This window comes from Spodoptera frugiperda, chromosome 8 (genome assembly GCF_023101765.2).
Source record: "Spodoptera frugiperda isolate SF20-4 chromosome 8, AGI-APGP_CSIRO_Sfru_2.0, whole genome shotgun sequence".
Lineage (NCBI taxonomy): Eukaryota > Metazoa > Arthropoda > Insecta > Lepidoptera > Noctuidae > Spodoptera > Spodoptera frugiperda.
Genome location: NC_064219.1, coordinates 3,835,647 through 3,857,929, shown reverse-complemented (window position 1 = coordinate 3,857,929; position 22,283 = coordinate 3,835,647). Strand labels below are relative to the sequence as shown.

The 22,283-nt window shown below is 35.9% G+C and overlaps 3 protein-coding genes across 4 annotated transcripts; 1 reads left to right on the top strand and 2 right to left on the bottom strand.

Moving 5' to 3' along the window:
• Positions 1-5,844: 5,844 nt before the first annotated feature.
• Positions 5,845-15,792, top strand: LOC118275325 (unc-112-related protein). 2 transcript variants are annotated; one of them, XM_050695635.1, is made up of 11 exons: positions 5,845-6,121; positions 6,875-7,104; positions 7,852-8,072; positions 8,745-8,958; positions 9,411-9,607; positions 10,181-10,210; positions 11,399-11,537; positions 11,962-12,060; positions 12,619-12,843; positions 13,301-13,537; positions 14,037-15,792. In XM_050695635.1, exons 1-11 carry the CDS (start codon positions 6,013-6,015, stop codon positions 14,235-14,237), a joined length of 1,902 nt encoding a protein of 633 aa, XP_050551592.1. In that variant the 5' UTR covers positions 5,845-6,012; the 3' UTR covers positions 14,238-15,792. The 2 variants fall into 2 exon arrangements, with proteins under 2 accessions (XP_050551592.1, XP_050551591.1); XM_050695634.1 differs by lacking the exon at positions 10,181-10,210 and having other exon boundaries at positions 5,850-6,121.
• Positions 15,440-22,065, bottom strand: LOC118275473 (kelch repeat and BTB domain-containing protein 2). Its single transcript, XM_035593452.2, has 4 exons — positions 21,753-22,065; positions 20,456-21,465; positions 17,082-17,428; positions 15,440-16,691 (listed from the first exon to the last, which is right to left on the bottom strand). The coding sequence occupies exons 1-4, from the start codon at positions 21,900-21,902 to the stop codon at positions 16,453-16,455; spliced, it is 1,746 nt and encodes a 581-aa protein (XP_035449345.2). The 5' UTR covers positions 21,903-22,065; the 3' UTR covers positions 15,440-16,452.
• On the bottom strand, positions 17,517-19,778 carry LOC118275474 (uncharacterized). Its single transcript, XM_035593453.2, has 3 exons — positions 19,492-19,778; positions 18,924-19,085; positions 17,517-18,563 (listed from the first exon to the last, which is right to left on the bottom strand). The coding sequence occupies exons 1-3, from the start codon at positions 19,531-19,533 to the stop codon at positions 17,724-17,726; spliced, it is 1,044 nt and encodes a 347-aa protein (XP_035449346.2). The 5' UTR covers positions 19,534-19,778; the 3' UTR covers positions 17,517-17,723.
• Positions 22,066-22,283: the final 218 nt, after the last annotated feature.

Below are 22,283 nucleotides of genomic sequence, written 5' to 3'. Positions count from 1 at the left end.
GACTTTAATACATTGGTCTCTTCCTCTAATTATCCTTGAAGCATAATTATGTCGGCGATCTTGTGACTATATCTTTGATGGGTTCACTTTAGTTCATCTTGGATTAATCATTCATGTCCTTAATCGAAATCAATTGTTACCTGAATCATGTGCCCAGCCAAAGTAGCCCAAAAGTAGATGTTATAGTACACCTTTACAAATAGCATTCTTCAAATAATATGTGTAAACTCATGTTGTAAGCTCGTACACACTATGGGATCGGAACTAGTTTATTATTGATAGTAGTACCTGGATAAAGGTTACCCTGTGATTGCTACACAAAGATCAGGTGCCGTAACACCGCCTCCGCGACGGAAGCAGTGGGCGGCGACCGGGGCGTGCGCCTACGTCGCTGCGGCTTCGATTATGTCACCTATACCTTCTCATCATATAAGGACAGCTGTGCGGAATCCAACAATAATAGCTCATTATAGTAACACGCCTATAATTATAATTTTATCACCCTATACTTCCTCGTATTTCGAATTCTTCATTCTTAGAAATAAATTTAAACCCTACTCGTTACGGTTATTTACGTTTAATGCCACAGTTAGTTCACATAATGCGTTCCATGAGTAGTCAGAAATATTTTTAATGGCCATTAATTCGATCGTGGTCCCAGTTTTACATGATTTACTACGTAATAAGCTTCAAATAAAGTCTGGTATTTCTACACACCTGACAACAGTGTTCTAGGCACGTGTTTACCATAGGGAATAGTACGAATAGCTGCTATTTATATTCATCATACACATGTATTTATGTGCTTCATACATTAAGCAACAGTAGCGGTGGTATGGTAAACAAACAGCATAAACGTTTTTTGAACTATCGTAAGCTTTCGACGGTGTAAAACTAAACCCTTTATCCACAGAATCATGGTTTAGAATTAAAAATACTCTTAGAAATTCTTACGACGTTTTATTCCTAAGCAGTTTACGGTTACTGCCATAATCTCAAGGCGGATCTCTGTATGTCTTGTGTAAACCTGAGCTGTAGATCATAAGGTGTACCGCAAGGAGCGTATCTAGGACCTTTACTGATGGGGCTGTCTTGACTGAGATATATCGTATAATACCAGCGGATTTATTAGCATTATCTTTGTATTTTCCTTTCATAACATTAAAACATAATTTATAGCCATACACGATGTCTGTGTATTCCTTTACACTTAGCGTGATACCCTTCATTACAACATATAAAAACAACAAACATTTGCTGTTTGCTTTCCAATTCTTATGTACTGCTTCTAAATTCCTCAACATCTACTTAAACATTGTTTTGGCAAACACACTGTCGCATTGAAATTGGGATACGAACATACATAAATCATTGAATATAAACAAAACGTTGGGCTGCGCGTGAGTTCATGTTGGCTCCTATTTGTTTTACGATACTCCAAGATTTATTTACTATTAGTAAAGATAACGGTTAGTTTAATTACTTTGCCTGTTTTATGTTTGACCAAGTTGCTGTTTTGTGTAACTTTAACTACTTGCTAAGTCGTGGTTAAACTTGCGTTGCGTACGTGAGGTTACTATAAAGTAGATAACACTAACGTAATACTGCATTGCTGGCTTTATCATGTTCTCGTGTTCATCCAATGGCCTAGTTTCATTCGCTGCACAAACTTCCTGTAAGCTTAGCTTGAACCCAATTATTGTAAATGGTGCCTTGCCTACACATGTGTCCTTTGACTGACCATTCGCAACTACTTATCCAATTGACTAATCCTTGGAAATAATAATGGTATTATCAACAGTGTTATTCGCAATTTGATATAATCCCTAACACATTATTATACATACATATTATTATTCATTGTTTATTGTCATCTTATGTTTGCACGTCTATGTTCACCATCTAGTATTTTTAATGTAAATGTTAATCAATTCATTAATAATGTATGTCAGAGCGTAGGTACACATACACAAAGGCTTCAAAGAATTTAGTAAAGCAGTCGAGCGTTGTAAAAGAGCTATAAAATTGGCGAGACGTCCTACATTCATAATTTACAATTTACCAAGCGATCGTTCCAGTTTCTGGATCGTATTAACCCATTTATTAAATTTACATCGTATACAATGCATGCTTCAATATTCATCAAACATATTGAAGGAGAATACTTAGCAGTGTCTTCATTATAAAGCAATTTAAGTTTACTGTGGTCTGGAATAACGACATTACGAACCATATTCTTTGATTATCGTACATTTTGAAAGATAACTGCTTTCTTTTAAAACAAGTTCCCCTCGTGCTCTAAAAAGTATTGATCTTTTACGACTTAGTTATGTACCGTCACTAACTCATTTATGACAACTTAATCTTAATGCGTCCGCTTCGACCATATGTGAATGTGTTACTTTTCTAACTTCACTATTTCATTCGATTCCATTTACCTTTATAGTTATTATCAGTCGTTCGCGCTACTAAATTACTTTCACTTGAACTGCTTTTGCTATGTTTGTGTTATTTGATACTATCTTATCTCCCTTCTTCGTCCCTTGGCGCACACGTTCATATTTTGTTACGCTGAGCTGTCAACACATTATACTGTCGAGACGGCGGGCGCAGAAACTGTCTGCCACCATAAATAAACTATCTTGTCCCACATAACTGTCGATAACTCTGAGAATAACTAACCAATTAGTAGGGGGACCTTACGAAACAATGTTGTCATAAAGAACAGAGTTAAATATTACAAAACTCAGACTCAATCGTGCATTGTTTGGGTGAACAGTCTTTCCACATGCATACATTCACCTTATGTTTTTATTCATTGCATTATTTATTCGTTTCTTCTAGCTGAGATAAAAAGACTTATCGAACGTGCGAAAACCCTTTAAGACATCTAATATCCTGTTATCCTCATGTTCTTAGAACTTATTTTCTTATCGATAAATCGGAAAAAATCGATTTACAGTCGTCATACGCATTAAGATCTATATCGAGTAAGGTGGTGTACTATAAAAGTATGGTATCGGCGCCTCAACATTGGCCACAATCGGCCTTATAAGGATCAACGCGAGTAACCACAGGAATAATTAATTGATCTTTAAGATCCTTGAGCATGAATACGATTAAATGAGTGATCGTTAAAATATTTTGATATAATTATAAAATATTTTAACAACTGCGTTTAACCGTTTCACCTTGTACTCGTAGTTATCGGTTATGTTTATCTTCTCGTGAATTATCTCAAAATATAAACATTGCATTGGAATTGCAAATACACTATCAGAATCTGGTATTATGTGGTGCTTGCGTACATCCTCCTTATTTGACTACAGCTTCATGTTTAACGATGTCTCTTTTGGATGCGGCAACATTTTAGCCAAGCTTCTTCGCGGTATAGGAAACATGTTTCCAACAAAGGAATTTTAGAATCCTAAAGTATCTCTTGAGCAAGAAATCACACTACGTGATCGGGGTGGTAAAATTGCGAAAGCGGTAGATGCGAAACGCGTCTATCCAACTTATCTGTGAACAAATATGGTCATACACTCCGCAGGAGCCGAACCTGCTATCTATGTGCATTGTTACTATATGGCAATGTGTTTACACGCCGATAATGATGAAGTCTATTTATATGTTGATGCTTACGTTGAATAATGTAATTAAAATTCTAATAGGAAGCACTGCTGTATACCTAACATGAGATGATAATGTTGGAATTTTGCAAAAGTATGTGTTCTTCAACGCAGTAGGTCGTCGTGCAAAACAAATGATATTGAGTAAAATAAACAGATGAGTCTTGAAAGGCTGACTGCATCGCTCTACTCTGCCGATGCACATTTTGACATTGTGACTCATAAGCTGAGTGCGGGTTATGCGGGCCACGTTGAACATGTTCTACTCAGGTCATACAATTTAATGATCGATGGGATGACGTCATCTTTATTATAGTAAAACGTGATTGCTGTATGTCACGTTTTTCCTAGAAATAAATATATCATTGAATCAGTTTCTCTGTACCATATTTTATGCTTCAACTGCGAGTGCTAACCGAAGTCTAAACAGCCGGAGAATAATCGTTGTTGTGGTTCTTTTGTCTTTCATTCAGAATACTTTATTTACAACTGCAACATCAACTAAAAGTACCTACAGCCTTTAAAAGTGTCGCTATAATCTCCATGAAAAGTAAAAAAAAAATCGTCTGCGATAGCCTTTAGCTTTCGGGTTTCTCGATTTTTGACCCGCAAATTATATCGAACATTTAGACATCATTGACCTCCTTCTAGACCTCATTATCGTCTGTGACCACATTTGGCCTGTTCTGATTGTCTGATGTCAAGTCTACATTTACACCTTGACACAAACCGTCCAATACTTCCAATATATTCTCGTCATTCCCAACCACTTTATTTATAACTGCAGCAGACAACAATTCATCATGTTTATAAATAAACTGTTCTAGTTACCGAACAATGTTGTTGATGCACTTTGTTTAGAATAAAACAAGGGGTCGGTTAGGTGATGGTCTTACAAGACTGCACATTATATGATTACCAGGACTAATTACATGGTACTATAAAGTTATGAATGAATTCTAATAGATTGATAATGATCCGAGTTGAAAGGCCATTGCTAAATAATAATACTTGTTCTATTAGTCCACTGTTCACTCTTTACCTTCAATCTTCAGTTGTTCTGCTTCGTCTTGCATCTTGCATACACAATAAACAAATGAAGCGATTGGAATCTAAATACTACCCAGCATTTGAACAGCTACTGATTTACTACCAGTCCACGCAAACATCTACCTAACGGGTTCTAGTAAATTATTATGTAAATATTCACGTAAGGACTTATTTATGTATGTATACTGCGGTTTGTACTGGCAACGGACACAAAAACAACAGTTTTCCTTTATATCCAAAGCGTAATACCTAACTGTTTTATGAATAAATTCAACATATTACCACAGCAACAAATGACCATAATCTCTTCTCAGAACAAAATCAATCGGTCCAATGAACTTGAAATCACAGCGCACCTTAAAAGTGTTTCAATCTGTAAGGTTTTTCTTACTATGACTCATAGCAAATTAGATGTTATAGTTTGTTCGTCTACGGCTACAGCTCACGTGACTCACGGTTCAACGGAAGCGAAACAAAATCAACACGACAGCGAAAACCAGTATGTCCGTAGCTCCCCTGCACGCTCATCTTGCGGTAGAAAGGGTTCCCGAAGCTCTACAATGTTTTACAGTTCATCCTTTACACATGACGTCAATCCGATCGTTTTTTCGTCGACGACTTCGTTCGCCAGATGATGAGATTTCTTTCATTCATCCTTAATGACAGCCATGTGCATTTAGAGTGTTGGTTTCACTTAACTCCTTCATTCATTGTTTCCTACCTATCTATAAAGGTCTTGTTATTCTTTTATTACAAACACTTGGTTATTTTTACAGCTGGCTTTATAGCGTTTTCTCTATGTTTCATTTTATTATGGTCGTCAAGGGTATGATGGTCAATGAAGAAACTTCGCAGTTTATTTAATTATGTGCTAACTCTCACGAGTCACTATTCATATTTGCTAGTATAGGTGGTGTTGTAAAGAAACATTTCTCACGCAGTATTGAAAGTTGACACTAGTTTAGTATTAGAAATTATATAGAAGACTACATATTTTATTTTCTTGTTATGAATGATCACATAAATAGACGTTTCTCTACCTACAATAGTTCACGTGTATCTGTAATGAAACTGTACTTTAATATCTAAATTTGTTCTGAAAACAGCACTTATACCACTAATATTAATTTAAAAGTTTCATCTCTATCTGTGTGTCTATTGAAACTGCCGAATATATTTGATTCAAATACTGTTTTATCCTTTTTCAGAATTCAAAAAGGACTGGTCAGATCACGCACTCTGGTGGCCCACACGCAACAAATGGTTGTCTAGACCGAAGCACACATTGGACCAATACGGAGTCCATGCAGACGCCACTCTCCACTTCACTCCTATGCACAAACCAATCAGAATCCAGCTCCCGGACCTCAGATACATTGACTGCAAGATTGACTTCTCTATAGACACCTTTAGCGCCGTTGTACAACTTTGTAAAAGTCTTGGTAAGTATTCTTTCTATGTTATTGATTGTATCGATATTATTAAATTGGTTGGTATTGATCAAATCAGTTGTATTGTGGCTCAACATTTTATTGACTGTTGATTATTGCACTGCGATTATATTTATTTATTCATTTAGATATTGGAAATTTAAATTCTATCGAATGGTCTTAAGCAAATGATATTGTAAGAAGCAATCTCTAAGCACATAAAACCACAAGATCCCAATTTAGATACAACCAGAAATTTTACCTAATCATACCGTTAAAATCTTCATCGATGTTTTCCAATATCATTTTCTTTGGAAATAGTAAAGGTCGTATTGGTTTTATATCGAGAAGTTTTACGTTTCAACACTTTGTAACGGTTAGTCGATTTACGATCTGACTTTTATGCCTTATTCGGCCACAAGAACTAAGTTCGAACATCAATGTACCTCTATTTTATCTCGTCCAAATGTTAATGCTCGTAAAGTCGATCAACTCGTAAAACTCGAATGTTTATTCTGAAGGACCCATTCGATGTTCGCTCTTGATATTACCACTATTTAATATTGTTATTTGTTTATGAGAACATTTGCCTTTTCAAGTTTGGTAGACGAAAATAGCTACTGTTTTTTATAACCATCTTTGATCAGTTTAGTGTGTTGTTATTGAATATTTTTTTATTAAAATCTGTTTCCATACGTTATTTCTTTCACAAATAAGAAGATCGAATACCTACTCTTGAGACGATAATCTTATTTTCTCTTGCAGGTATTCGACACCCAGAGGAACTCTCCCTCTGTTATCCCTTAGAACCTTCCCATCTTAAACAAAACTACCAGAACTTGAAGGAAGCGAAAAGGATAAAGTCGCCTCCAGACACAAACACGTTTATAGCAGCCACCAGAGGCTCTTCAAATAGTTTGGACAGGTCCAATGGACCCTGTCCTGCGACACCACCACCACCACGATCACTCTCCGCTACCCCGGTTGCACAACAAGTAAGTTTTGTCTTGGTGATGTCTATATCTAATTCTAAAACTTTCAGATAGTCGTTATTGTACACATAAGTTAAGTTGGTCCCAATATCGCCCCTTGCGGAAACCAAGGTTTTACGTTTAACATTTCATATTTTCATCAGTACATTTTTAACCTTGCAACACATATTAAGTATGTATATTGAAGCGTTTTAGTCTAGTTGCGAAATTTTTCAAAAATGTGGTAAAACAACATGGCGTACTTGTAAAACCCGAACTATGAGCTCATACGTTGATTACACAGAATTCACGGGTTATTTATAACATTTTTATTCATCGGTTTAAACTAAATTGGTGCAGGAAAATGCATCTGCTTCGTGTCATGCACTGTTTGTATTACTTGAATAAGTTTAGTAATAAATTTTCCTGTTCAAGATTACTATTGGTTCACTACTATTTTTGGCGTTGATTAAAAATTGGAGTCTGTTCTTTTCTCTACCAGCTTCAAAACTAATTTTACCCTTTATATGATACAAATGTAATATGATCTTCAAAACGTAAAAGCTATTTATTGTCCCTAATTATCATGTTATCGGCTTACTTATGTAACAATCGCCGAGACGTGTGTCGCGGAATCTCATGAATATGAGCCTCTAGTATAGCTTGAAACTAGTCGAGTTCCTCGTCAAACATTTACGTGAGCAAGCCAATAACATAATAATTGATTTAGTATGTCTCACAGTTATAATAAAGCTATTGTCCCCTTTCCAGAATGGCACACTCCGTCGTTACGGTGGTTTGTACAGCACACAGAGTGACGGCTCCAGCGATGGGGGCTACGGTAGCACCCCACCTAGGGCTGCCTCTCTAGACGCCCTAGATTCTCTAGCCGAGCTGTCTCTAGCAGACTCCCCCTTAGAGCCCGACACCCAATCACGAGAGTCTCTATTAACGCCCAAATCTCTCATGGAACGTGCTAGAATGAATGTCGGGTACGTATTAATTTACATTATGTATTTTGTGTGATTTTTCCGCATACTTCTATATATGATAATCATGTGTTTAAAATATTATTGGTTCAAAATAACGTACAATTAAATTAAATTGTGTTTTAGTAGGTATTTACATAATATGTCTAACCTATACCATTGACCTTCTTGTTTCCGAAGCCAAGTTATTGACATAATTTGTTTTATTGAAATCGTTATAAATGAATAATGTGTTGATGATGTCGCCCAAAGTTAATTGCTTTTTAATTTAAAAAATCTCAATGATATCGAGTCTGGAATGTTGACAGATGTATTGACAAGTTCGTCTGTTATGTACCCATTAGGCGAAATGTGTGTTGAGGACGCAGTGACTGGACAACCGACTGCCGTGCAATGTGTTGCGAGTTCGATTCCCGCACGAAGCAACTCTGTGTGTGATCCACAATTTTTTATTTCGGGTCTGGATGTCATGTATGGGAACTTGTATGTCTGTAAACACACCCACGACACAGGAGAGAATCATACCGTAGGCAAAGGATTAAAAAAAAATAGGAGGTCAAGAGACCTCAACAATTTCTCTCCCCTATGTTTAATTAATACATACATACATTAATACACACACCTCTATCATGGCTGTACCTAGCTCATTAAACATGTATTATTCCATTTCCACAGTTGGCTGGACTCATCTCTGTCCATAATGGAGCAGTACGTCCGAGAATGGAACACGCTACAGCTTCGCTTCAAGTTCTACTCGTTCTTCGACCTGACTGCGCGTGCGCAGGACGCGGCGCGACTGAACCAGCTGTACCAGCAAGCCCGTTGGCAGATACTGAACCAAGAAGTACAGTGTACTGAGGAGGAAATGCTTTTATTTGCTGCGTTACAGGTAAATGTGGGGATAATTTTTTGTCCTTAATTCCTACTAAAAAGATGATAACGTCAAAAAAATACTGATATATGATATATAGACTAAAAATTAACCAGGTCAATTTTGAGTCTTTTCCAATAATATCAGTGGGCTCACCATCTCGCCTGATCAATTTTGAGTCTTTAATAATATCTATATTTTTTATAAATGTATAATTGATAAATGAATTGATACTAGGCCAGAGATGGCGATCCATTGGCATATTTTGGGCACGTCTTTGGGCAATATTTTGATTCAAAGAAGACCTAATTGAGTGGATTTAAGTTTTTAGACTTAATGAAAATGCTTATGCTCGTTTTGCATTTGATTTCCTAGAATACAATTGTAACACATATCATTTTCGACCAAAAATTCAAATCTTTCCATATCACTTCCAAACAATTATAAACTCTAACCTCTTACAATTACAGCTCCAAATCGAGTTACAAACGTTAGCCGGTGGTAGTTTGGATGCGGCGGATGGTACAGCCACGTCCCAAGCGAATGCGCCGGAGGACGAAATTGATGCGGCACTCTCTGCCTTACAAACTCAATTGGAAGGCGGACCCGCGCCACATAACGATATCACACATGTACCCGAACTCGCTTCCTATCTTAAGTACCTTAGGTAAGTTTTTTTTTTAATTTAAATCTTATTTTTTAGGTCGTAAGGTTGGTTTTAGTTTGCAGATTGTAGGTAGGTAGATTTTTTTGTTAGGTAGGAATTTGAACTGTATGTTGTTGTGTTTAGGGTATGTTTTTATTTGTTATTTTGTAGGTTTATGTCTTATACATTCTTCTGAATTCTCTATAGGTAGTTTTCATATCATACTAGCTATTTTTTCTTTTATCTTTCAAAACATATTCGTCAATAACAATTCTAAATTCTATCTCTATAAGTATAGAATGTATATCATATATTATTATTCTACATACAGACCAGCAGATCAAGCTAACCTTTTCTGATAAATTCTTGTATTCGATTTTCAACCTTATCGGTGAGAAATAATAGAGCAGAAAATTACTTCTTTCTGTCATATTCTGTTATTCGATTTTCAACTTTATATAAAGATATAATAAAGTCGAAAATCCAATGAAACAAAAGTTGTAGCTTGAACTGCTGTACATATATCTTATTACTTCTATTTCTATTATTTCTATATATTTACATAATATTTGTTTCTTCCATCTTGGCGGCCAGCAAGTGTAACAACGAATACTGTGCCTTCGCGTAAGATACTTGTCATAAACCCCCATACCACATATTTAACCCACTTTTGTATGTTTACAACCTTTTACTAATGAATACTCAAACGCTACCTTTAGCTTGCTTCGACACAAACAGACCAGAGTACAGAATAGGTTACAAGTGGAGGACAGATCTGCCTGATCATTTTAAAATGTTATTGCTTGAATCAAGCAAAAAATTAAGCCATCCCACATATATGTCTTATCGAATTAAAAACGTTAGTGTCGCATCTTAGTGACACAACAAGTGTAATCCCTTAGTCAAACGCACTACGCGTTAAAGTTACAGTCTATCTCATGGTCCGTGGCTCAAAGTGAAGACTATTTTGAAAACCTTTATAAATGTTATTTGATACCAGTGTTAGGATAATACCTAGTAATTATTAGGTATACTAAATATCAACATAAAAATAATGAATGGCGTTTGAGTATTCAGCCTTTAATCGTTAACTCTTTAATTCCATTAGATATTAACTGTAGTCATTTTTAATATTGATATTTACAGAAAGGCAATCGATTTTGAACCATACAGACTTTATCATAAGATGGATAACAAATTAATGCAGTTATAAGCTGGCTGAGACAAATACAGCTTAAAGTACACGAAAATTGGGTTCAAAATCGATTGAATAAATTGTGAATATTGTTTGATTAATGTTTTCCAAACTGTATTATGTATTTTGTTGTTCTAAAAGTTTATTAATTTGTATTTAAATGTCGTTAGTGTATTGATAACCAAATAATAGTGATTCCAATTAATATTATCAATATTAATTACCAAACTGTCCAATTAATATATTGTATCTGTTGTATTTATGTACCATACCTTTTAAGTACCGTATTTGTTGTTTGTACCAGACTTTTAATATCTATCTAAATACTAAAGAGAATTATGTATTATTCCCTTTAGGTAGAATTCTCTAGCATCCATGTTATTCTCTTTACTGAAAATTGAGACTAGTATTTACCATTGCACTGATCATGGTAGAAAGCAAGATAATGAGTACACACATCTCAATTTGATTTAATTGGTTAAAAAACTCATAAAATCATCCATTTCCAAATCTCAAATCCCGCACCCTCTTAAATCCAAATAAAAAAATGTTTTATAGAACTATTCAACTAATATTATCATTATTCCTGATTATAATTCTTCATGTATGTCCTCCAGGCCCAAACGTTTTACCCTGAAGGCGTACAAGCGCGGCTGGGTGTCGTGTCGTGACGGCGTGCTGCGCATCCACTCGTCTCGCGAGGCCGCCGGGAAGGGCGAGCCCCCGTCCTATGCTGTTGAACTGCGTGGAGCTGAGGTAAGGGACTTTGACTACTTATAAAAGCTTACAGTTGTGGATTTTTCTGAAAATATTATAGTCAGACTACCTCGTTGGTAGAGTGTTCGCAAGGGCGACTGCCGGACAAGCTGTTTGATTCCCGTTTTGTGCAAAAGATTACTGTGCTTTTTTCGGTTTTCCAAAAAATTTTCAGTGGTAGCACTAGTGGTAGTGGTAGTAATTTGCACCTCTGCCTATCCCTTCGGGTCGTAAAAGGCGTGACGTTGCATTATATTACAGTTATTTTGTATTTAATTTACCTTGTTATACGAACGAATATTTTATAAATAGTTGTGACATGAGTATATAAAGTAGTACTACGCCATAGATAAAACTTCTATTCAACAGTGGACCTTGAATATTTGCTAGATGTTAATTTAAATGTATATTACTCCTTACCCAGGTGACTCCAGACGCGCACCCCGCGTCCGGCCGCTACAGCATCAAGCTGGAGGTGCCTGCTGAGGACGCCATGCACGAAATGTGGCTCAAATGTGAAAATGTAAGTATAACACATATAGTAGATGAATTATGTATGATGAACTTTCTGTGTAAGGTTATAGTTATATTCTACAATTGATGATCTAATCATAGTTGTCACTCTGCACTAACCATCTTTGATTACGTAATCTATAAGAGTTTCATTTTGCGGCTAACATGTTGATAAAAATTAAATGTAGGTACTGGTAAATAGGTACTGCCTGAGCTAAGTCATATAAATTTATCATTACATACATATTTACGTAGGTACACATTGCAGGAATATTCAAATAAACTTCTATATTAAAAAGCTAACGTCGTACCGCACCATTATGCGACCGTTACGAGACTCCCGTATCGTTTGTTACGCCATGCTACTTATGACTATAAATCCTAAGCGAGGCTTGAAACTAGTCAAGTTACATAACATCACGCTTGTCTCCCATGGGGGTAGGCCCAGACAATAGAACGCCAATAGCTTGGTATCTAACATACCTCTTTCGCTTCAACAGTCATCAGTATTTTCTTACATCCTTAAAAATCTATGTAAACCATAATTAATTTTGCCGTTTAATTACAGGAGGATCAATACGCGGAATGGGTAGCCGCCTGTCGCCTGGGTTCTAGAGGTCGTTCGCTAGCAGACTCGGCGTTCGCGACGGAGGCTGCGGCCGTGCGCTCGCTGCTGCAGCTGCAGCGGCCGCAGCCCGCCGCCGCGCTCAACCAACACTCGCTGCCGCATCTCGACCATCTGCAGCCCGAGAACTACCTCGCGCCACGGTTCCTGAAGAAGCTGAAGAGCAAGGTAATTGTGCAGAAATGTAGTTTATTTGTGCTAGTGTAAGGTATTGTTGTGGTTGTTTCACACCTTTAGACATGATCTGTGAATCTGTGAAATTAGTTTGTTGCTGATTATTTGTTTTGTTGTAAGATTTTGTGTATTCTAGAATGTTTTACTCACTTATTGTGTAAGCCATGAAAACTCTGAAAAGTTTAGAACTAGCTAACAAATTATGTCTTAATCCAGTTGATTAATTAAAATTCCAAAATTGTATCTAATTTCATTTTAATTCAATAGTTAATGTTTAACCCTGTAAACATTTTGGTACAATGTATTATAAAGCTGAAGAGTTTGTCTGTTTGATATGGCCAAACAACTACTAGTTAGATGCTTCTATTAACACTAACTTGCCAAAAACTTACAACAGAGAACAAAACTCAGCTTCTATGAAAACATATTTCAACTAAGCTTTCCCCTACAGTTCACACAACGCGTCCTCGAAAGCCACGCGAACGTAAAAGACCTCCCACTCCTCGAAGCGAAGCTGCAGTACATCAAAACGTGGCAGAACCTGCGAGACTACGGACAGACGATGTTTGTCGTCCGCTTCATGGGACACAAGAGAGATGAGATCATCAGCATCGCCAACAACAGGATCATGCGGCTCGACCCTAACACCGGGGACCATATCAAGACGTGGCGGTTTAGTGATATGAAGGTTAGTAAGAGTATATAGTAACGGTAAAATGGGTGAAATAGATACGAGGGGTGGATACGTTGGATTGATGTTAAAACATTTTCCTAACCTTGATTAACCTCGTTCCTGTATCTCTATTCACCTTGTACGTCATCGATTTCCTTTCACCTCGTTTATCGGTATTTAATGTACCTGATAAATGTTTTGCCATGTAGATATTTTTGTTTCCGCTATCATCTCATTGGGAATCGTAACAACTATAGGAGTATAATATAATTAAATAATATGATAGATTGACTTTGATAAATAACTTTACAAAAGTGCAATTATAGTTTCAATTACTTAAACATTTTTGACATTCAGACCATCTCTGGTTATCTACTTGGTGTTATATTATATCTTTTCCATTTTCATCTATATTAAATCACGTGTCAGTAGCTATTCTTGTATTTCATTAGTTTACACTGCCCTTAGTTATCAACTAAATTACAACAACTAAACCAACTTGCTTTACTTTCAGGCATGGAACGTCAACTGGGAGATCAAGCACATGATGGTGCAATTCCAGGAAGGCAACATAATATTCTCAGTGCAGTCCGCAGACTGTAAAGTGGTCCACGAATTCATAGGAGGCTACATTTTCCTCTCGATGCGCTCCAAGGATGCCAACCAAACGCTGAACGAGGATCTCTTCCATAAACTGACGGGAGGATGGACGTAAAACCGACTAACAACCTTAGTACAGTAAGCCCATACAAATATTTAAATAAACCACACTTTGACAACCCTGTTAGGCCGTTTACACACTACGCCGCTCCATACAAATTGGAGGAAAGCTAGTGCAATGGCACCGCGGCGGTGGCAATACCGCGCGTAATGTGTAAACAGCCTTATAGGTAAGAGTTTATATCTTAACGTGCAAGATTTAAAACCTAGTTTCAAGTAATATAATATTTGTACAACATGATTAATAAATATTTAATTAGATACGACGGAGAGGGCCTTCGTTACGTGCCTTGATCATGTGCTAAACTTTGGATAGTGTAGAAATATTTTTGTACCAAGAAAATGCATTCGTAATAATCTTATTTCTTCACAAAATATTGTTTTCTAGATCTAATTATAATAGTGCTTCCAATAATTTTCGTATGTAAATGCCAAATACATTGACAAAATAAAATGCTTTTCATACTTTGCATCACTTTTATTTAATAGTAGAATTTAAGAAACATGCGACGGATATGAGCTTTTAAATAATGTAAGTTTTTGTTTTTAATATTTTTTTATGTAACATAGTAACATTGGGTCCTTGTAGTGCCATTGTGACATAATAACATGGATGTCAAATGATCCATTTGGTGCTGTATCATTCAACATAACATTGAGTGGCCTTAACATATTATATTATGATACATTATAAGATATTTACGTTCTATTTAACTTCATAAAGTTCTTATAAAATGTGTAGAAAATTAAAAACTATTTTCAAAAAGAACTTTATGATTGAAATGTAGATTTACATAGTTTATGAAACTGCTAAATTAGGTATTACAATCTGAAAATCTCAGCGATGCTTAAGTTTTTTTTAAACTCAGATTTGTGGTATAAAATGCCTTTTTGGAAGAGTTTCATAAACTACTATAGTTCATTGTAAATAACATTATTTTATTATGCACTTAAATACTGAAATAATACATAAAATCGCCTTCATAGTTTTTATACAGTCTGCCTTACCGCCGTACTCTGAGTCATTTAATGGTTACTTAACCCAGTCCTTAGCAATTATTTTAGGAACAAAATCGTTACTAAGGAATAGTTTAAATAATCATTAAATATCTCTGAGTGTGGCAGTTACTCTCAAACATAACAACAATGAATATAATTATATAAATAAAGATCTAATGAGACAATCAGGGTGTCCCATTTGTACGATTTCAATATTTAAGTGTTACCAATTAACAATAAGTTATTTTATACCAGTGACAAAAATAATTTTAGTATAAAATCTTTTTGGCTTCATGTTGTATACCTATTAATTGCAAAGATTATTTTATTATTGACTACTAGTCTTATTGAGATCGCATATAATGCCGTCATTTTGTTTTTTTTTTAATTATTATTATTATCTAGGTACGGTTCTTAGAATAATTATGAGTATTAACATTATTTTGACATTCATTGTGGATTTCTTGTACAAATTGTAATGTACTATTTTAATTAATAATTTTTGAGTATGTTTGTAAATGAATGACCGTAATAAATGTAAATTAATAACAGTTTTGAGTTTATTTTTGCGTATTAATGATCCCCATTTACAATATATAAAAAATATAGTTAAAAATCAAGATTTTTAAATAATTATAAAGGTAATGAAAGAATTGCACGATTGAGAAAAAAGATTGGCAATTAGGTTTTAAAAGAAAATGAGCACATAAAAATGCGAGAAAACAGACAACATAATATTATATGAAATAATGTTCAATTGATATTTTGAAAATTGATATTATCAATAACATCAATAAATAAAATAGATAATAAATTAGACTAGACGTCTGTCGCACATTTATATCTTACAAATATAAAAAAAAATAATAAAAATAAATTTAAAGAACTTTGCGCTTAAAGCCCACCTCAGACGGTCAAGCCGACCAAAAATGATTACAAATTAAAAATAATCTCTAAGAGTACAAATTATATCAAAATATCCAACTATTTTGCTTAGCAAAACCCGATACTATAGTTATAAAAAATACAAGACATTTTGAACTTTACTACACTTGAGTTCATGGTCTATAACAACACGAGTTTGAAAAAATGATCAGTACTTATTAATTTTTCCGAGCAAAACTCAATCTTATCGCTATAAAAAGTACAAAAGATTTTGAACCTTATCCATCCTCATTTATGATTGATTTTAAATACAACACGTAAGTATACTATCCATACATTACAATATACCGTTGGTGATACGGAGATACATTAGGATTAATTTCAGGCATTGTCATGACCACCGCACATGATCCTGACGGGTTGACTCCAAACACCGACCCAGTTTGCGACCATAGGAGGTCGGTATTCTGGTTATAGTGACCGTCACCCACAATGTGTAGTTCTTCTACGCATAATACATCTGTTGATGTGTCTCCTGAACATGTGACGGCTATCAGGCGGTATCCTGAAATATAGAATATTATAGTAATTAAGTGTGGGAGAGCCATGCTACGGCACAAATGGGCCGGCTCGACCGGAGTGATACCACGGCCTCACAGAAAAATGTGAAACAACGTTGTGTGAGTGACGTTACCGGAGGCCCTTTACCCTCCTTCCCAATCCCCGATTCCCCAAAACCCCTTAAATTCTAACCCCCAAAAGGACCGCAACGCAGTTGTGACGCCTCTGGTGTTTCAAGTGTCCATGTATGGCGGCGATTGCTTACCATCAGGTGATCCGTCTTCTCGTTTAACGGCGGAATTCCATAAAAAAGTCATTATTTTGTTCCTAAAAATGGTGTGTGTGATTACTTCTTACATGAAAAAAAAGAATAGGTAAACATTAGTCAACTCACCTAAGTTACAAATAGCTCTAGGAGGATGACAGAAGCTAGCGATCTGCTGCAAGGAGTCGTCTACTCCAGGTTTGAACCTCAACAGGCTCGGGAAGTAGCATTGGGCGACATAAATATACCCTTTAAAGGACACTAGGTAACCTGGCGTGATGTCCATCTCAAGGACCTTTGTCCAACGGTCCGTCTGGCCAATTTCTTCGTATTTATAAATGTTTCTGTGTCCTGTGACGTATACCTCGTCATTGTGGACGCAGACGGCAGGCGCCTGCACTGCGTCAGGTAACTTCGCTATTGATCGAAATGTCCTCCCTTTTAAGTTATACACTACTGCCGAGTCTAGAACTACCCTGTAATATAAGTCGGTTGATGTCAGTATGTAAATAAGTCGGTTCGGTTTAAATGGTGTGGTAATAAACATAAAATAAAACAACCAAATGCATTTAGATGTTTTACTTTTAATTATAAATTACAATTTTATACTTCAATTATCTATTATCTATTGTATTAACATTACAAAAAGATTGTGGAATAAACTACGCTATACATTTCCTGTATTTATTAAGTTTAAAATTGGCGAATATCTTTGTTGTTTTGCTGACTCAGTACTCAGCATTCTGGATACTTAGAATGCAATGGTTCATTTTATTTAAGACACCATGTCCCTCCTACTCTTTCAGGGTGCAAAATTTCTCTTTGTAATCTGGCAGCCAATCTAATCATTCTATCCAATTCTTCTTTGTTCATCGCAACATTTAAATCGCCGTGAGACAACTTATTCATGTTTGATATAAGCCAAATCTGATTTTGTAGTAGGGATAAAATCGCAACGACTTGGACGGGAGATAACTCTGAGATTGCGAGGATCAAATTATTAACGCTCCCGTCATTTGAACGCTTAGATAGCTTTGAAATTAGTCTCTGTTCTATTGGCTGTATAATCGAACCTTCAGGCAGGCCACATTTTTTATAAAAGTAATTATTTGTTTGTGAAGCAACTTCCATTTGAGAAGTCAGCATTAAATATTCCGCTTTATAGTTCTCAGCTACTTTATGTAGGGCCAATGGGGAGTTGAACAACGTGGCCAAATCTGGCATAACAGGTGCGCGCCATTTTGGCAGAATTTCATTGAAAATTGGTTTTGGTCTTCCTGGCAAATTTTTACTGGGGAACGTTCCAGGTTTAACGGGGATGGGGATTTCGGGTAATTCTGGTAATGGTACATCAGGGGTGAAGGGGATGGTTACATCTGGGAAACCGGGGACTGGCACTCCTGGCAGTGGCTCGTCCGGACAAGGTTCTGGTATTTCGGGAGGATCCACTATTTCCTTTCGCTTCGGTTTCGCGGGTTTCATGTCAATTCCCTGGGCGGAGCTTGCTAGTAACTTGGTTGTGTCTGGTTGTTTGGTACAAAGACATCTCGTCCTTATATTAGATATGCCCTTAGCAGCAAACCAACTTGAAGGAGACATTGTGTTGAGGACCTACAAATCAGAAATTAGTAAGATTTAGAAATTGAATTCGATTTTTTCCTAAATTTACTTGAAAACGTCTGACTCGTGACTGCACCGTTGACGCAGTGACCGGGCAATTGACTACCGTGCAACGTGAAGTGGGTTCGATTCCCGCACGGAGCACGCTTTGTGTGAACCACAAATTGTATTTTCAGATCTGTCATGTATTTGTGAACTTGTATGTTTGTAAACGCACCCACGACACAGGAGTAAATACTAGTGGGCAACATTAAAAAAAACTAAAGACTGGACTAAGAGGGAAGCCTTTGTTCAACAGTGGACGTCTTCCGGCTGAAAATGACGATGAAACATAGTAAAACTTTTATGTACCAAGCAGGGTAGTTTTATTTCATTGGCAGTTGCTACAGCTGGTGTTGCCAAGTTTTTACCAGAATGATAGCATGCATGAATGTATTGGCAACACTTTTTCTGGGCTGTTAAGATTTTCAGGTTTGAATGGTATCCAGAGTAGATGGGGCTTTTGAATGTGACCTGGAAAATATAAAACCTGGATTATTAATCTACCATACTTATGTCCGAATACTCAAACGCTTCTTAATTTTAAGACGCTCACAAAACTAGTTCTTTCGCTATCAGTTCTTTATAGAATGACAGAGATAGCAAGATATTTAAGTACAACTTAACATTGAGTAGCGTTTAAGTATTCGGACGTTAAACAGTGAACTAAAACTTTCTTAAGCAAAGATAAAGACATTTTTTTATGGGATAAGCCAGTAAACGAGTAGACGGATCACCTGATGGTAAGCAATCGCCGCCGCCCATGGATACCCGAAAGACCAGCGGTGCTACAAGTGCGTTGCCGGCCTTTTGGGGAACATGGGTGATTCTTTTTTAAGTGGAAATACATGAAAAAGTTTATTTTTAAAGATATACTTACTTGTCTAGTTTGTTGCAGTAAAGGACCCCTCAACTGCAACATGTTGACTAAAGCAGCTTCCGATCATTATTATATATCTTAATTTTTTTTACACTTATTTTTACTTATTTCTGTTTAGCAATTAAAATATGCATACTTATTGTAAACATGGAAGAAATTTAGTTAATAAACATTTTGCTAATAAAAACTATTGTCAATTTTATTGTAAATTAATAAATTATTTTTTATACATTTTCGTGGTGATTATGGAATTTGTATGTTTTTGACATATTTCAATTAATTGCCAAAGTTGTCAATGTATTTAGTTTTATTTGCAGCCAGTCACCAGGTAAGAGTTTTTTATTTTCTTTTATTCTAAAGCATGCCACACATTGTGAGTAAAATTTTGAGTCAAATCATTGTCACACAACACATTGTGAGTCAAATCATTGTCAGATTACTCACTGCCTCGTTGGTCGAGTGGTCGCAAGTGCGACTGCCGGACAAGGGGTATCTGGTTCGATTCTCGGGTCGGGCAAAGTATTACTGGATTATATCAGTGTTTCGAAATTTTTTCAGTGGTAGTACGGAGTCTGGAATTGTGCACAGTATATGGCAATAGACTATTACATGGGACTTAGAACACAAATGGTGAAAAGTGGGTGTACATTGTATAGCGGTATTTAGTGCCGTAATGTGGACCTCTGCATACCCCTTTGGGAATTAAAAGGTGTGCCGTTTGCATTGTCAGGTTATTCTTTTTTTATATAAAACTAGCTACTTCCGCGCGGTTTCACCCGCTCTGCTCGGTTCCTATTGATCGTAGCGTGATGATTTATAGCCTATAACCTTCCTCGATAAATGCGCTATCCAGCACAAAAAGAATTATTCAAATCGGACCAGTAGTTCCGGAGATTAGCGCGTTCAAACAAACTCTTCAGCTTTATAATATTAGTATAGATGATGCAGAAGAACAGACACTTACCTAAACGCACCGACACCTCCTAGCAGATAAAGTGAATCATCCACGACCACAACGCCAGCGTGTCTCCTCGCTGGTAGCTGTACTCCGTGTTGTGTCCACTCCTTTTTAAAAACATCATAAATTTTCACAGCTTTCATAAAAATCCCAGAACCTCTTCCGTATTCACCGCATACCACCACAATCTGGGTGGGAGTCCAAGCCGTAATATTCCAACCCCAAAGGTTGCGTTCAGCAACCTCCATCCACCTTTCGAAACCAGCATCTTCTGTGTATGTAAATAAGTAATTCTGCGATACTTCTGGTTTTTTGTCCTTATTAGACCACATTGGCACCGCCGGTGTAAACTTTAGCTTACGTTCAACACTTTCTTTTACTAAATTAAGTACTTCTGTATAAACTTTTTCAGTATACAATAGACATAGCTCTTCCTTCTTCTCCTTTATAGTGTCTAGAGACAAATCGTATTCTAATAACAATTTATATATACATTCTATTACTCTTTCCGCTAAACTATTAGCAAAGTCAGTTATTAAGTCTCTTATTTCTATAATTTCTTCGATTGATATTCTTTTTAGGTCTAAGCAACAGATTACTACTAAAAGTGTGTTGGCACCCATTTCGTGTTCCCGTAACCACTTTAAACCAAACTTAAATACTTGTAGTTCTGACTCTAGGTTCAAGTACGGATGTGCTAAGTACCAGTATAATTTATCTAATGATTGAATATTCTCAGTCTCCATTTTACTGAATGAGAAGAGTCCAAATACAACGGTGCTTTGCTCCAGTTTGACTAGAGCAGCGTTACATGCTACTTCTTTAACTTCCAACCAGTTCGCCAATGTTAGTTGTTGTTCCAAACAATATTCTATTTGTTTCGTCAGTTCTGTTATTTGTAGGAAACCTGCAGCGACTGCCAAGTCTCCTATGGTTGATAAATCAAATTCTGATAAATCTATTAAACCTATGTTTATGTATCTCAATATGATAGTCATGGAAGCAGCGTCTACCACCTGCAAGAGGATACAATATTTAAATCAATAAGACCAGACATTTTTTTTAAAGTAGTTTTAAAGTGCAAGTGTGTGTGTTTTATTTAACTTATTAAAACCATTATTTTAAGTAATTTAACTTATTCAAAAACGTATTAAACGTCGAAATTAAGTTACCACAACTATGTATGTAGCAAAATTATATTTTTAAAAGCTATTTTTAAACAAATTTTTCGTCTTACCGCCAATTTCAATTATGCACTTTAAAAATACAAAGATTTCAATAAATGTTACAAAATAATGTTTACCTCGATAAATATTTGTTTCCGCTCCCTTTCTACATAGTTTCCGGTAAACATAGCCCGGAAAAAATCACTATGTTCTATCAAATCATTCCTTTTTGCTTTAAACACTTGATCGTCAATTATTAACGAAATTTCCGGATTATTGTCATCCATTTTAACAATTTATAAAGTTTATAACAAAATGTAATAGCAACAGCAACTATTTTAGAATCTAGAAAGTTAAGATTAAAGTTTTATTTGTTAGTTTCAAATTAAAATGAAATTACAGTTTCACCGGCCGGAGTCAGCTTGACATATCAAATCTAATGTATTTTTTTTTAACAGTCACAGTCAGCTGTTGACAACAGGTTGTTGGTTACCAACTTCCAACTTGGTTCATCTATTTTACCGAAACAATTTTAATTTAATATTTCGTTAGATACTTTGCAAGTTGATTAAAATTATTTCCTTATCAATATTTGTTTTCTAAATTGTTTTGTTTCTTAGATATTCATCAGACAACCTCATTTCATTATTTTCATAGGACAGTGATTC

Bases quoted from the DNA above. Each gene is read 5' to 3' on its own strand.
- LOC118275474 (XM_035593453.2), bottom strand. From the start codon at position 19,533: ATGTTGCAGTTGAGGGGTCCTTTACTGCAACAAACTAGACAA. The intron at 19,086-19,491 runs GTAAGTATATCT...TATATTTTCCAG, and splicing joins TACTGCAACAAACTAGACAA to GTCACATTCAAAAGCCCCAT. The intron at 18,564-18,923 runs GTACATAAAAGT...TCTGATTTGTAG, and splicing joins AAATAAAACTACCCTGCTTG to GTCCTCAACACAATGTCTCC.
- LOC118275473 (XM_035593452.2), bottom strand. From the start codon at position 21,902: ATGGATGACAATAATCCGGAAATTTCGTTAATAATTGACGATCAAGTG. The intron at 17,429-20,455 runs GTAAGTGTCTGT...CTTATATTACAG, and splicing joins GGAGGTGTCGGTGCGTTTAG to GGTAGTTCTAGACTCGGCAG. The intron at 16,692-17,081 runs GTGAGTTGACTA...TCTATATTTCAG, and splicing joins TAGAGCTATTTGTAACTTAG to GATACCGCCTGATAGCCGTC.
- LOC118275325 (XM_050695635.1), top strand. From the start codon at position 6,013: ATGCACAAACCAATCAGAATCCAGCTCCCGGACCTCAGATACATTGAC. The intron at 7,105-7,851 runs GTAAGTTTTGTC...TCCCCTTTCCAG, and splicing joins CTACCCCGGTTGCACAACAA to AATGGCACACTCCGTCGTTA. The intron at 12,844-13,300 runs GTAATTGTGCAG...TTTCCCCTACAG, and splicing joins TGAAGAAGCTGAAGAGCAAG to TTCACACAACGCGTCCTCGA.